The sequence below is a fragment of the Lissotriton vulgaris genome, chromosome 6 (assembly GCF_964263255.1).
Source record: "Lissotriton vulgaris chromosome 6, aLisVul1.2, whole genome shotgun sequence".
Taxonomy (NCBI): domain Eukaryota; kingdom Metazoa; phylum Chordata; class Amphibia; order Caudata; family Salamandridae; genus Lissotriton; species Lissotriton vulgaris.
This window is the reverse complement of record NC_141694.1, coordinates 67,128,970-67,145,548: the sequence shown is the minus strand read 5'-3', so window position 1 is coordinate 67,145,548 and position 16,579 is coordinate 67,128,970. Positions and strand designations below refer to the sequence as shown.

Genomic DNA, 16,579 nt, shown 5'->3' with positions numbered 1-16,579 from the left:
TGCATTTTTAATCTTCGCAGTAGGTATCCCCTAGACACCTCCTCTCTAAATCTAGGGGGACAGCATGCTTCCTGCTGCCCTCCAAATTTTCACAGTGAACAGTAATGGCAGACATTTCAGCCAGTCAGTCAAAATAACTTTATTCGGCTGACTGTCAGCCATAAAAGAATCCATCAAATGTAATTTTAAATGGGTGAAAAAATGATACAGACAATTAATAATGTATTTTGAAACAATGACAATTCACAATCAGAATATCAAGGTAATAATCAATAAATTAACACAAAGTAACAGCGTAAATCAGGAAAAGGGTATAGATGAGTTCATAACAATCCTGTGTCCCAGTGTGCTAAGTGCCCAGAGATGATTCATTTAAACAAGTAAAATCATTTCCCAACAATGTCTTGTAAACGAACAGCCAAATATACAAATCTATAAATCATTAGACAAGTAAATTCATCATTTAAAGGCTGAGGATTATATACAGCTGCCGGACACTTCGTAATGTTTAAAAACTTTAGAAGAGGGATGATAAAATCACTCCTTGGTTTGATATAAAGTTGACAAAAGAAAATAAAGTGAAGCGTGCACTGAGCGGACTTAGAATCGCAAGGGCACAGATCCAGTTTGGCATCGCAGTAAACCTTACGGGGATAAGAAACCAAAAAATGCAAAATGCCAAATCTGAACCTAATAAGGTAGAACAATTTAGTAGGACTGAAATAAAAGGAAAGATAAGGCTCAACGCCCGGAGAGCATACTAGAAGCAAGTGTTCTAACACTCTCTTTTTTGCTATCTCTGAATTTCCTCTGGATGAGTTTAGGCAGGTTAGAAGGTCTCTTTTCAGTTTTGCTTTGGGAATCTTGCCAATATTAGCTGGATTGTGAAAACAATCTGCCAACCCCAGTGACTCTAACTGTTTTTTACATAACTGAGCCAAAGTATCTTTGACATATAATCCAGTTTAAAACAGTCTAAAAACAGTCTAAAATATTTGCATGGTTAAATGCTGGTACTTCCTTCGCCCACATGGAATGCCACAATAGAGTCGGTGCTATTTGTATGCGGAAAGACAAAGGTATCTAGCCAAATTCGCTATGACAGACATGTGCGAATGGTGAAACGTTTCCTAAATTCAGTAATCAAAAAGGATTGCACTTTCTTACTAGCTCTACATGCTTTGCAATTGAAGTAAGGTACAAAGCTGGGAGTGTGAATGGCGCCATGTTGGCTTTCAGTTTTTGTAATCATATTTTTGCAAAACATGTCCTTGAAGCTTAAATTACATGTGTAAGTGACACTAGGCTGGGTTGATACATATTTCATAATGCTCTCCTCTGTGTGAAATGCAGGCCGATGTTTGGTAAGTATTTTGCTGATCTACCAGCTTGATTACTGAAGGTGGTGATAACCCTGATCTGTTCATTCTCATCTACAGGAATCTTACGCTTAACCACCAATGTTTCAGGTCTATTAATGCCTTTAGCTTTCCTTGCTGCTACAGCCAATTTCTGCTCTTCATACCCCCTATATTGGAATCTTTCAAACGTTACAGTTTTCTCTTCTTCAAAAGCGTCATCATTGCTACAATTTCTCTGAGCTTTGATAAGTTCACCAAAGGGGATACTGCCTATCAAGCTCTTAGGATGACCACTAGTCACATGAAGTACACTGTTGCCAGCAGTGCTTTTGCGAAAGAGCTTAGTGCAGATACATGAATTGTAAACCCCCAATTGTAGGTTTAGAAATTCTAAAGACCTATTGCTGATTTTGCTAGTGTATTTAAGATTCAATTTATTTCTGTTGAGCTTTTCCACAAAGGAGTGAGCCAGACGTTCTGATCCACGCAAGGCACCCAGAGCACCACGTTGTCCTCATAAGATTGAAGTGATGACACAACCTGTTCCTCCCACCAGCCCATGTACAGACACGCATAACTGGGGGCAAAACAGGTCCCCATCACGGTGCCCTGGGTTTGGTGGTAAAATTGTCTGTCAAATACAAAAATATTAATTCTCAAACCAAAATCTGATCATGTCAAGGATCATTTCATTTTGTAGGAAGAAAGAGAGTGATCTACCTCTGAGAAAATAACAACAGGCCTGTAGGCCGCGATTATGAGGAATGCAAGTGTATATATTGCATACATCAAGTGCCATAAGTAGATAGTCATCTTCCCACAAGATTCCCTCAGTAATTCTAAGAAAATTGCCACTGTCTTTAACAAATGATCTAAGTGATTTAATCAAAAGCTGCAAGAAGTAATCCATATATCTTGAGGTATTTTCAAGTAAACAGTTAATTGAAGAAGTATATATATAAATATATATTTATATATATATATATTTATATATATAGCCACACGATCCAACCAATTCGGTCCAGAAAAACGGCAAGCACTCCGATGTTAAGATGTTTTAAAGTTTATTTATTTTCCAAACCCCCTTCACCTCCAACAGACGCGTTTCGCAAGTAAGCTTCGTCAGTGTCAGTTTGTGCAAACATTCAATCGCCATTTTAAACCCACTGCACTGTTTCATTTCATCAACATAGAAGATGGTAAATTCCATGGAAACGGCGGCTATCTTGTAGTGTAGTATTACAAGGATTGTACATTAGTTCAAACAGCGAAGATAAAGTGCTCTAGTGCAAAATTAAAATCATTGATCACAACAAACATTACATTATTCTTATGCACACTATATTCATATCTGTGTCTCTCATAATATTTTGTAAATTCATATATATACATTTCAAGATTATATACATTTGGATTCCCATCGCTAGTTGTGTAGGGGTGTATCCCCTAGTTTTAGATGGGATATACCCACTCCAAAGTTTTACAGTGCATATTTCTTTTCTTTATGGAGCCCTGTATGGGCTTGAATCCACAGTGTATATGATACAGATATTTACACATTTACAAGGCATTCTCAGGGGATCGTGCAAGTGTAGAAAGATATCTTTACCTAAACAGTGTGTGCACACAGAGTGGTTCCCAGTCATGTTTCATAGGTGAACCCACATTTCTGCATCTTTATTGAGGCCCCACGGTGTCATTGTTTTGAGGTCCGAAATATATCTTGACTCTGAGATGCAGAGTGATTTTTCCCTGTCTCCACCATGTTCTGATTTTGTAATTTGGTCTATACAGTAATACCTGAGTAAATCCCTGTTGCTTTTATGAAATTCAGCAAAATGACGGGCTACCGGATAGGTCTTATCATTATTCGCGTTAGCCCTCATGTGCTCCAGGATTCTCAGTTTGGTGGGTTTGATGGTACTGCCTATGTACCGCTTTTTACATGGGCACTCCAGACAATATACTGTAAATTCTGAATTACAGTTTAAATGTTTCGTGATCACCCTGTTAGGTTTATTCTCTCCTGATATTCCTGGGTATTCTTTTACTTTCTTGCTATACCTGCAAGCTTTGCAGCTCAAGCACGGGAAGAAGACTGTGATCCTATTGGTAGCAGAGGTTACAGTTGGGGGGAGAAGTGGCTATGTATCAGGTGATCTGATAATGACTGGCATCTCCGATACGTAATCATAGGTCTATCAGAGATATGTTTTTTCAAGATGTTATCTGTTTTTAATATATGCCAGTTTTTCTTAAATGCCTGAACAAGATCCCCTGATTTGATGTTGAATGTGGTGATCATTCTGCCCTGATCATTCTCATTCTGTGCCTCCTTCACCAAGAAGGAGATCCCTCCTGTTGATGGTTTCTGCCTTAACGGTTGCCTGATTTAGTATGCTCTTTGAGTAGCCCCTAGCCTGGAATCTGTTGCTAGCATCTTTCTGGGCATTTCTAAAATCTGTTTCCGCTGAGCAGTCTCTTTTGAGGCGCAGATATTCACCGTAAGGTACGTTTCTGATTAGACTCCTCGGGTGATGGCTAGCCGCGTGTAACACGGCATTGCCTGCCGTGGGCTTCCTATAGTGTCTAGTGTGGAGGTTGTTGTTGTCCACAAATACTTCTAAATCCAGATAACATACGCTATTGTCACTAATTGTGCTGGTGAATTTTAGGTTCAGATCATTATTGTTAAGCGCGTAAACATAGTCCTCAGCCGAGGTTCTATCTCCGCGCCAATCAATAAAGAGATCGTCGATGTATCTTGTCCACATCAATATTCTCTAATTCAAAATTTCGTTATTACCTCCCCAGGCCTCGTGCATCTCCCACCAGCCCACGAAAAGATTCGCGTAGCTGGGAGAGAAGCACGAGCCCATTGAAGTACCCCTGATTTGCTTGTACAGCTGGCCAGAGAAAAGGAAAAAGTTATTATACAGACAAAATCGCATCATACACAAAAGCATTTCACTATGTGCCCGAAATTTTTCTTGTTTCCTATCCAGGAACCACTTTGTGGCACTTAGCCCTTTTTCGTGATCAATGCATGTGTATAGATTAACAACATCAAGTGTTATTAGTAGCAGTTGAAATTTAAGTTCTATCTGCCTCTTCGCCACTGTCTTTCATGTTCTGCACAGATATAAATATAGATGTCTCCTCGTGTCTTGGATGAGGGGAGTGAGGATACGAATAATATTTAAATATATCCTATTTAATCATACATCGGACAGGTAGGGACACACAGTGCAATAAGGCCAGAGTTATCACAGACTGCTGCTTACAATACATTGATGTGAGAGATCTTGACTATTTATCTAATTTGATGATGTGTGAAGTGCGCTGTGTTCATTTGAAAGTTGAATTATGAGCATTGATAGATACTCATTGACACTTCTGTTTTTCTCCTTTCACAGGAAATCGCCAGTAAACCTCAGTTTATCGTAGGTGGAGCGCAGCGGACAGATATCTGCCAGGGGAAACTGGGTGAGTATACGGATAGATGTAAAATGGGACAAAGGTGGAAGCATAAAGTGGATGTGTGTTTAGAGAAATACAATAATGTATAATAGGAGGGCAGTATGAGCTGTTGACAGACTTCGAGACAGGTCAAAGAGCATCAGATCGAGGGCTATGGAGGGCGATGGACACCTCAGCTTGGGAAAAAGAGGTGGATGAAGTATTTCCAATACATGTTTGAATGTTGTAAGTCAAATTCACGTCAGTGAATAAGTGTCTGCTCGAGTCTACTCAACTAATGTTAGCTACCATTTGAGGGATTGGTTTTTAATGGTGGAAGGTGTAGTTTCCCTTTTAACATCATATATAGGGGTTTACTTCTTGGTATGATGAAAGTATTGATGCAAATGTCGAATGCTTCTTGTTATTGGTTTGTTTCTAAGTTTGATTTTTTGGCCATATATCGTTATGCAGTTTTATTGGGCAAATAACAACAGTGCTAATGATCTCTGTAATTTGTAGCATCCTCCACAGCCTGGGTACTCACCAATGACTACACCACACATGGAGATTAGTAGAATACGTCTTTATTAGTCTGTGTGTAACCACAAACTCAACATTCTACACCTGCATTCACTGTGCTCTAAAGCTTACGTCACAGTTCTACTGAGTCCATCAGTAGCCATAAGAGTTCCGTCATTGCTAACTCACACAACACTACATCTCCCCCTCTGTTAAAAAAATATATTTTTTTAACAAATATTTAATAATAATATACACAAAAATATATACAAAATCATTTATATTCATTAGGACATCGTAGTGCTTTGATCACACGTCCCGACTTTGTCTTCAGAAATTGGGGCTAGGCAGTTGACGTGTCTATGATCTGCGTTTTGCAGTGCAGGAACAGCAGTCGAAGTTTTCACTTGTCCTTTCAGATCCAGTCTCTAAATTTTACATCAGTGCCTGACGGACGATGAGCCACATGTCAGAAGTGCAAGCAATCTCACGTATGGACTACCCAGGACGCTGGGCAGTCACTGTGTGTCCTTCGCTGGTAATAAATGAAAGGGACCAGCATCGAAGGGAGTAAATTTTGCTTTCCAGTGGCTATTGATCCATCCTTCCTCCTCAGCCTTACTCTAGGTTCTCTGGACGCTTCTCTTTTGAGAAGCCACGCACGCATTCTGCTAGGCTTATCCCCTTCTCTGTGCAGTTGCGCACTGGCTGTGACAAAGAGGGCTACACGGGAGCAAGGGAGCCTCTGACTAGTATATTGTTTATTTGCCAAATACTTCACTTGTCAAGGAGATGATTAGAGGCAATATAGATGTTAATTTATTACAATAAAAATGGGAGAAATCATAATGATATCTGGATAAAAAAACACAGGGGTATGACCCTATTGCAAAACTACGATACTAATAATAAAAAAATAATAATAAAGGGGGGATGACAGATTTGTCATGAGGGATACGAATAAAAGTGGTAGATACACCACCATGACCTCACTTGTCATACATAGATTATTGTATTCAAAGAAATTGGTAGGTCTAAGTTGGTTAGTTATTGAGTTTCATATTTCTGGCCATTATAAGAAAAGAGAGAGAGAAGGGTTCAAAGGGGATTTTCTCCCCGTTCTCATTGTCATCAGCCGAATCAAGTGAATTGATTCCAAGGGATATTGTCATTGAGTCCTATCACGTTGGTTCCGAGACGGAACACCCAGCGTTTTTCCTTCTCTAGCAAACTCATCTCTGAGTGTAGTTGCTCTATGACCCGCCAGTGTAGGTCATTCACTGTGTGTGCTTTGTTTAGGAAATGGGAGGCCATCTTTGTGGTACTTTATTTACACCGGATGTTACTTTTATGTTCACCTATCTTGGTCTTGACCAGTCTTGACGTAATACCTATATATTCAAGCCCACATGGGCACGTAATCATGTATATGACATTGCAGCTATTACAATTGGTGAACTTCCTCTGTTCCCATCTGTTACCATTCCTAAATTCCACCCATCTGCTTTTCTTGGTGAGGTGGCATGTGCTACAGTTGCCAAATGGGTGATGGCCCTGTACAGGGTTTTGAGAAGGGTTGGTGCAGGGGGTTTGGCACGTGTGAGGGCACGTGTGAACCAGCATATCCTTAAGATTCTTGCCTCTTTTGTGGGCAAACAGCAGTTTCTCTGAATTGAGGTTGCCACAGGTGAGGGTTCTCCAGTGTCTGTTCACAATTTTAGAAATCACATCTGAATGGGTGTTGAACGTAGTCACACATATGGGTCTTGAGTCCTGCTCCTTCGGAGCCCTTTCTTCCAGCAAAGACTCCCTGTGGTTATTACGTGCCCTTTTCATGGCCCTGTCCACGTCAGGTGTCGGGTATTTTTGACGGCAGAGTTTAGTTTTGAGATCAGTGGCCTGTTCTTTGTAATCAGTGAGGTCGGTGCAGTTCCCCCTGAGACGGAGGAACTGTCAATATGGAAGGTTGTCTCGTAAATGGTGTGGATGGAAGCTGTCATATCTCAACAGGCAGTTCTTTGATTTTTGTTTGAAATGTGTGGTTGTCTTTAGTGCCTCCGCTTCCGGGTAAATGTTGAGGTCTAAAAACACCAAACGCTCACGGGATGAAACGGTTGTGAATTTTAGGTAGGGGTTTTGTTGATTGATCCATGCCATGAATTGTTTAATGGATTCAGTGTTCCCCTCCCAGATGAAGATGACCAGCACATCGTCTATGTAGCGCTTCCAGGTGATGATGTTATTTCTGAAAGGGTTGTCTGGGTGTAGAATTTTCTTTTGCTCCAGATGGTGACCAGAGACCAGTCAGGCTGGGAGCAAAAGTGCTCCCCATGCTGGTCCCATGTTTCTGTAAGTAGAGAGTGGTCTCATAGAGGAAGAAATTATTTGTAAGGGCCATTAGCAGTGTCCTGGGCGTTTGGTACTTCCACGTCCATCATTGCTAACTCACACAACACTACATCTCCCCCTCTGTAATATACACAAAAATATATACAAAATCATAACTATTCTTTGGGACATCTTGGTGCTTTGATCACATGTCCCGACTTTGTCTTCAGAAATTGGGGCTAGGCAGTTGACGTGTCTATGATCTACGTTTTTGCAGTGCAGGAACAGCAGTCGAAGTTTTCACTTGTCCTTTCAGATCAAGTCTCTACATTTTACAACAGTGCCTGACGGGCAATGAGCCACATGTCAGAAATGCAAGCAATCTCACGTATGGACTACCCAGGACGTTGGGCAGTCACTTTGTGTCCTTTGCTGGTAATAACATGAAAGGGATCAGCATCGAAGGGAGCAACAGTTTTTTGTTTTCTAGTGGCTATTGATCCATTCTGCCTCCTCAGCCTTACTCTAGGTTCTCTGTCCGTTTCTCTTTTGAGAAGCCACGCATGCATTCTGCTAGGCTTACCCCTTTCTCTGTGCAGTTGCTGCCTGTAGTCTCTACGTATGAAGTTATCTAGCCTACCCCACGTTTCTTCCAACTGTCTCACCACCCTGAGTTCCATGTCCCCATTGTCCTCATTGTCCCGTTCCAAACTTTTCCTCTGCTGCACCCTTGTCAGTTCTATTTCCCCACTCCTCAATTTCGCCTGTAACTGCCTTCTTATTCCACATATCTCACCCATACATTCTCCGCATACCACCGCTTTCAGTGCTTCCCATTCCATGCCTTAGCTGACAGCTGTACCCCAATTCTCTTCGATATATTCAGTAATTTTATCCGCTATTTCCTGACTGAAGGGTGCATCCATTAGCATATCCGGGTGCCTTTTCACATTTCTACTTCCCTGTCCTGCTACTGCCCCCTCCCACTTCAGCAGTAGCGGGAGTGATCAGATAAGTACCTGCCCAAACATCCCACTTTGTGTGTTTTCCGCTTGCATGTGTTCCGTACAGAGCGCTCTGTACAATCTGCAATATGTCTTGTGTGTCGCCGAGTACCATGAGTATTCCCGTCGAGTTGGGTATTGTTCCCTCCTGAGTTCTTTACATCTGTGTTTACCATGCCTGGTTTATTCCTAGCACTCGGGGGTGATATATCCACACTGGCATCGAGTACACAATTAAAGTCCCCCACCCAGAGCAGCCTTTCTATCATGTTATCTGTGATCATATGTTGCAGTTTAGGAAAAAACTCCCTGTTGTCCACATTTGGCGTGTACCCATTAAGAATGGTCATGTCTGTACCATCTAGCACCCCCTGCACCAGTATATATATTCCTTGTGTATCTACCTCTGAGTACACAAGGCCAAACAGGGTCCCAGGAGCTACCCATATTGCCACTCCATGTGCATGAGGAATATGTGGATGAGTATTGCTGACCCCTCCATTGTTTCTGTAACTTCTGAGCTTCTTCCTCTGTGAGGTGTGTTTCCTGAATACATGCTATACTCACTCTCATACATTTCAGGTTCAAGTGTATTTTATACCTCTTCACGTAAGTACCCATTACCCTGACATTCCACGAGACTATCTTGTATAGTTGTGTCATAGCTCATAAGGAGAAGGATGGTGCACCAGAATGAAGTCAGTCAGCTTCCAATGTATTCCAAAACTATATCCTTTATTATTTTTTCCTTTTCAAAATTTGGACATCAGCCAAGGCGCTGATGTCTGAATTTTAAAATGAAATAATAATAAAGGATATATTTTTGGAATACATTGGAAGCTCACTGACTTCATTTTGGTGCACCATGCTTCTCCTTATGAACTGATTTATCTGCCTCTCAGTGGAGTGAAAGTGCGCGAACTCCGGATGTGGTTGCATAGACAATTTACTAACCTACTTACTTTGAAACTGAGGTGCTGAACCGTGGTCAGCCGCATTTGGTGTTTCCCAAAGTTGTGTCATAGCTGTGGCATTCTCCCCCTTTTCTTCCCTTCCATGTGGAGATCCTCCTCAGTGTACTTCTTTTTAGTACACTATATAGATAGCCAGCTTCCTACAGGCTACCTCAGTTATCTTTTATTGCAGACTCTCCGGAATACCAATTCTCGAACATCTCAGGATAATGCATTCCTAAGCAGCTGACAGTTCTTCTTTGACATTTTTGAACTTCTGGTACTCAATGTCACTGGTAAGAGGTTGAGTGTGCTGGTTCCAAGACTGATGCCTAATAATGTCTTTGAGTTTTAACATGTCACTATCTTGGTTCATGGCAGTAACAATTTGTTCAATTAAAATGGCAGCTGATGTGCTTGATTTCACAAATTAATTTATTTAGGCTTTAGCCGTCTTGGAAGAAGTACCATGGCACTGCAGAGGCACTTGTGAGAAGTAGTGGACAGGGGTTTGAGCTTTCCCTGAACGCTGCATGATTGTCTAGTTGTATTCTTATAATCGTAGACCTCAATGTTTAATGTGCGGAGGCATCTTTGCTTTGGATTGCCAAAAAGATGGTTGACGATCTGTCACAAGTGTGAAAGGCTTTCCATATAAAAACACATGGAAATATTCACAAGCCCACACCACTGCTAAACTTTCTTTCTCAGGTTGTAAATAAGCACGTTCAGTTTGGGCCAAACTTCTGCTTGCATATGCCACCATATGTTGTCGAGCATTTTGGTGTCCTCTATGATGTGCAAGGATTGCTCCTAACTTGATGGTTCAGGCATCAACAACAACCTTGGTATGAAACTTTTGATTAAAGGATGTCATTTCAGTAGTGTTCTCAATAGCTTGTTTGATTTTCTTTAAGCTTTGCTTGCATTCATGTGACCAATGAAATGAAACATTATTTTTCGTCAGGTTTCATAATGACACACTTACAGGGGCAAAGTCTTGTATATATCTTGAACAGTAGCTGGCCATGCCAAAGGAGGAATGTAACATGGAAACATCTTATGGGGGACTGGCAGTTGACAACGTCTGCACTTTAGCTGGATCGGGTGTCATACACCCATTGGAAAAGATATGGCCAAAGAACTTTACCTCTATCTTATGAAACTAACATTTCTCAGCATTCAAAATTAAACCTGCATCACCGAGCAAACAACACACTTGTGTGAGAGCTTTATCGTGTTTCTTTTGTGCTGCTCAGAAAATCAATATGTCATCAATATAATTGAAAGCATACATGACAGGCCGTATGATACATAGAATGACATCTTGAAACAGCTCTGTAGCTGATGATACAACTAAACTTTTATAATGGAACAAACCAATATGTATATAAAAGGTTGCAATGTACCTGCAATTCTCTTTGAGTTCCTGCTGATTATATTCTTTATTCAAATCAAGGCGAGAGAATTCCTTTGCATCATTCAATTGTGTTATCATGTCGGCAATGTGCAGATCTGGATACTGTTCTCTTTCAGTTGCTTTGTTCGCTTGACGCATATCCACACAGATGCGTACAGCTCCTTCACTGTCTTTTTTGGGTACAACCACTATGGGGGAACCCTGATTGGACTAGTGGGACACTCATTAAAATCATATTTGAGTGAGGATTCAAGTTCTTTTTCAACCTGGAGAGAGCATTGGGCAAGAAGTCCTGGAAGCAGCGGTGAAAACAAGTTACTCTTCTTTTCTGACAACCCCGGACATTATTTATTTTTCTACAGCGCTCTACAGACATTCGCTAGGGTGCCAAACCGTTGTACATGATTGGAGAGGCCAGACCACGGGCATGCAACTAGTATGGGAGGAAGTACGCGGAGTGATAACATTTGTTGTTGAAATGGACCTGAGAGAGGAGCCTACCTGTTGACCCTGCTCCTGAGTCTTCATCCTACGGGTGCTGGAGCTTTCCTCAAAAGTAGCGACTCGTCCTCGTGGCGCAGGGACTGTCTGCAAAGACACCGGGTGGTGTTTGGTGATTGCCAGCTGTTCGCAGGGGAGGAGCGCTGCAGGGACTCGATAGTCCAGGAGTCCCTGCGCGGCCTGTGAGACCCGGCCTGCGCCCCCTGCTAGACCCGCCCCCTGGCCGGTAAATTAATCAACTAAAGGACCTACAACTGCGGTGTTTGCCGGGAGTGTTGTTGAATCGGACCTGAGAGAGGAGCCTCCCTGTTGACCCTGCTCCTGAGTCTTCGTCCTACGGGTGCTGGAGCTTTCCTCAAATGTAGCGCCTCGTCCTCGTGGCGCAGGGACTGTCTGCAAAGACACTGGGTGGTGTTTGGTGATTGCCAGCTGTTCGCAGGGGAGGAGTGCTGCAGAGACTCGATAGTCCAGGAGTCCCTGTGCGGCCTGTGAGACCCGGTCTGCGCCCCCTGCTAGACCCGCCCCCTGGCCGTCAATCGTCTATAAGTGTAGCTCTCTCTCCCGTGGCGCGGGACGTGCGCGCGAGCACCCGGGGCTAAGCCCGGGCAAAGGGCGGGCCGTCTGTGGCCGTCCGTGGACGGAGTTGGACGGGACTGGCCACCCCCCTTTCATCCCTCGAAGAAGTGAAACTGGCAAGGCATCATCCAGAAAGGTACTGTGGTCTTCTGGATACACATCCCTTGGTCAAACTTTTGCTATTGTTAAAATAAAGCATTGGGCCAATGCGAGGGGGAACTACTCACTGTCTGTACACAGGACTCTGGTGTACCCCATTACTCATCTCCACATCTAATACCTTTATCTGCAAAATGAATAATCGGGGGGAAAAAAAAGCTAAGATACCAGTTACACGTCCACATACCAGACAGCATGCCGCAGAATCACAGCCCCTACCCACTCTGACTGCTATTGACAAGATGCTGCAACAAACTATTGGTGTTGTAGCAAATGCCATCGAGAATACGGAGAGGAGGCTATCTATTACACCAACACTATGTATTCCAAAGCAAGAAGGGGACATTTCAATTATTGTGACTGATATATTAGAAGCTAGTTCCTACTTGTCATCGTCATACGTAGATTTACCCTGTAGCCAGTTGCCTGTGGAGACTTTTATCGCTGTTCAGGATCCCCCAATTATTCTAACCTCCCCCTCTTTGGAGAAAAGTCCTGAGGCACGAAAAACATGCTCCAGGAAGAAGAAAGATATTAGTTCTAAAAATACTAGTAATAATAAACCAGCTAACCATGATTTGGTGACCCCGACCACTAATCCATCATGTCCAACACTAGGAGTACCGTGCTGGGTCACCAATATGGTTGCTGATTTACAAGCATCCCTGGAGCGGGCCATAGCTATCCAACTTAAACCCTTAGTGTCAAAACTTGACAAACTCATTTCTACTATAAATTCCAAGGGGGCAAGAACAATAGAGACTGCCAAACAGTCGAGAAATCCGATACCTCCTGCTAGTGATACTCTACTTCAAAACAACCATAGTGCTAGAGTATCCGAAAATAAAATCCCTTTAGCACAGACCTCCAATGCAGGAGCCAAACCAACTGCTCAAAAGGCGACACACGCTACACCACAGGCTATGACCAGTTCTAACTCTCAGAGCCAAGCCCATCAAATAGCGGGAAATTTGGTAAATGATGGAGATAAAGCCACAGCAAAGACAAAAAAGGGCGAAACGGGGAGCAGAATTAGTGAAACACTAGATAGAAATGCAACACCAAGAGTTATTCCAAACCAGTTACCATCGATTCACTTACCCCCTGAAGCCCAACCATATGTGGTCACACTTGCAGGAGTACCACCCCTAAGCAAAGGGAAAAGAGAAAGGGAGACAGAGTTAAAAAACAAATGTATCCAATGGCTTACAATTAATAGACCCTTGCCACTGAATGTTTCAGGTGAAATCATGTCGGCCAGAAGGGTAGCATGGATTGGGAGGGGCCCACAAACTATAGCAGGGGATGTCATAATCTTGAACTTCAGGGATGTATCAGCCGTAGAGTATATCTGTAATGCCCCATTCACTAGACCAAATTCACATATATGCCCACTGCACCTCTCATACTTTTACCCCACCCCTAGTCTGGAGCCTTCCCGTCATAGAGGGGTACATTATAACTGGGGATGTAATCCTCCACCACAGAGAATGCCGTATGGAGGGGTATTGAGGGAGGGTATGTCTCCATACGGTCCCCTATTCCCATTGCAACCACACTGGAATAGGTTTAGTGTACTGGAAGAGGTGGATTGACTCAGTTTAAGGGGAAATCCTCTACCACAAGTTACTAATGAAATTCCTAGAAGGGCTGGGGTAATAGAGGAAAATGTTTCACTATCTACCGATAGGGAGGACTTAACAAGTGATTTTCCAGAGAGGTTGGGGACTAGAGGTAGCGGGAATGGGGAAGGAGAGGGCTCCGAAAAATGACAAGAAGGATGTCTAAAGTTGATCTCATGGAATATAGCCGGGTTAAAAAAATAAGCTACTAACTCCAGAGTGGGCCGCCTTTATGGCAACACATGATATATGCCTTATGCAAGAGACCTGGGCACTGGAAGAGAGCACCAGCTCGATTTTCGCAACATTTGACATCTTGGCAGTGTCTACAGGTAGAGGCCGTCCATCGGGTGGGTTATCAATTTGGATAGGTACCCACCTGGGTATCCAGGCGACCCAAATACAAACAAACTCCTTGGATATACAGTGTGTCTTATTAAAACCTGCAAGCAAACCCAAAGTAGCAATAATAAATATTTATTCGAGCCATCCAGGAATGGGCAAGAATCAGAAACAATTAAAGCACTGAATTCCTTTATCCAGGGGTTAGACCCCTCTATGTCAATAATTCTGGGGAGACTTTAATTGTCAATTCGAGCCACTGGGTAGCCTGGAGCTGGGTGAGCAAGACAAAGTTGACGCACTTTGGCATATTCCAGAGCCCAATATTACTCCGGTCAGGGCATGGACTCCTTTAGCTCTTCAAATAAAATCCTTCTCCCTTGAAACATCCTTGCGGACGTGCAATGGGAGATTGGATCCTGATTGCCCAGCCATAGCCACGTTCAACCGAGTAGGTCAAACATCCATCATTGACTACCTTATGGTGGATGCTAAAAATTGGGACAAGCTAAAAGAATTCAGGGTCCTAAAAAGACATGATAGCGACCATAATGCCCTGGTTTTAACTCTTCTAGCCGGGGTCCTTTGGTTTAACTAATCCTGAAACCAAACCCGCGGCGATGATGCCTCCCCTCATGTTGGCTAATAGAAGGAGGGTTAAATGGCCTCACCTAGCAGATTCACCATCCCGGCTAGCAAAAATTTACCAACTTGCAATCCCACTTATAACCCAGATGGGTGACCCATCCTGCAGGTATCAGGCAGTGGAGACACATAGGCAGCTAGTTACGGCATTGGGGGACGTGTTCTACCCTGTAAGTGGAACTAAAAGGCGTGTCCCAAAATCCCACCCCTGGTTTGATGATGCATGCAAAAAACTAAAAAAGGAGCTACTTGCGGCAATCAAATCTAATGACAGAGTGAATTATTAGGGCAACCAGACTGCTGTATAAAAAGGAGCTCACTAGGGGTAAGAGGGAGTGGGAAGAAGCAAGGTGGGAAGAACTGAGAGGTGCCCTCCTGGCAAAAGATGCCAAATTATTCTGGGCAATAGTTAATTCTGGTGTGAAAGATGGAGGGGAGGCTCTCCTACCAAACATTGCTCCGTCAGTTTGGGAGGTGCACTTTGCTGCGCTTTACACTATCCCTGAGACCGAGACTAGTGAACATTTAAATGGGGCAGAGATATTGGTGCCAGATGATGCCCTCCGGATGCCCGAGCCCCAGACCTCCCACACGAGTATCGACTGCGGGGGGCCTTGGACTTGGGCTATCCGATAGGTCAGCGGGATGCCAGGGCGAGGGTGGGCCCTGGAGACATTGAGAGTATCTCAGTTAAAGAGGTGGAATCAGCGATCATCAGGCAGCTATTTAACAAAGCCCCAGGCCTTGATAGATTACCTGGAGATCTTTTCCGCTCCCAGCCAAAAATCTGGGCGCCGTACTTGGCTGTTTTATTTAATACGGTCCTTTGGGGAGCTAAGTTACCGGACACCTGGGCAGGGGCCGAGATTGTCCCAATCTTCAAGAAGGGCTGCCCTTTAGTGCCATCAAATTATCGGCCGATTAGTCTCTTGGATACTTTGCAGAAGATAATGGGCCGAGTCCTCCTGGATAGACTGCTGGGGTGGATGGAGGAGCATAAAGTATTGACTACCCTTCAGGCCGGCTTTAGAGCGGGAATCTCGACCCTGCACCAAATTTTTAGGCTGCAGGTCCTTTTTTGGAAGACAGCAAGAGTAGAGTGTGGCAGCCTCTACTTTGTCTTCGTAGACCTGTGGGCCGCTTTCGACCTTGTCCCCAGGGAGAGTCTATGGAGGGTCCTGAAAGAACTAGACCTCCCGCCCTATCTACTAGACGTCCTGAAGCGTTTCCATGCAGGGAACTACGCCCAGGTGAGATGCGGGGAATTATCAGCTCGCTTTCCCATGACCAGAGGCGTACACCAGGGCTGCGACCTGGCTCCCACACTTTTTAGTCTTTATATAAATGGCCTGGTGGGTGAACTGGACAATGTCAGGGACAGTGATGCTCCATGGTTGGCCACTGGTCGGGTGCCTGCTCTGATGTTCGCAGACGACACCTTGTTGTTGTCTCGAACATCATCAGGTATCCAGAGGGTTCTGGACGGTTTTGTATCATTCTGTGCTTTGAGGGGATTGGAGATAAATTTAGCAAAGACGAAGTTTATGATCTTTCATTCCCAAAGCACACTCGCCCTAACCCTGTATTAAATGGTGTCCCGCTGGAAAGGGTGAGAACCTTTGTATACCTGGGCGTCACCCTGACTGAAGATTTCAGTTGGGGCCCACAGGTATCCAAATCTGCTCTG

General features: G+C 43.5%; 1 protein-coding gene across 1 annotated transcript in view; it reads left to right on the top strand.

The window, feature by feature from the left end:
• The window catches only part of LOC147706795 (calpain-1 catalytic subunit-like), a 590,138-nt gene that overhangs the window by 121,553 nt on the left and 452,006 nt on the right, over window positions 1–16,579 (top strand). Inside the window, exon 2 of the mRNA XM_086925927.1 lies at window positions 4,778–4,847. Within this exon, the coding sequence (XP_086782053.1) occupies window positions 4,778–4,847 (70 nt within the window). The remainder of the gene's footprint in view (window positions 1–4,777; window positions 4,848–16,579) is intronic.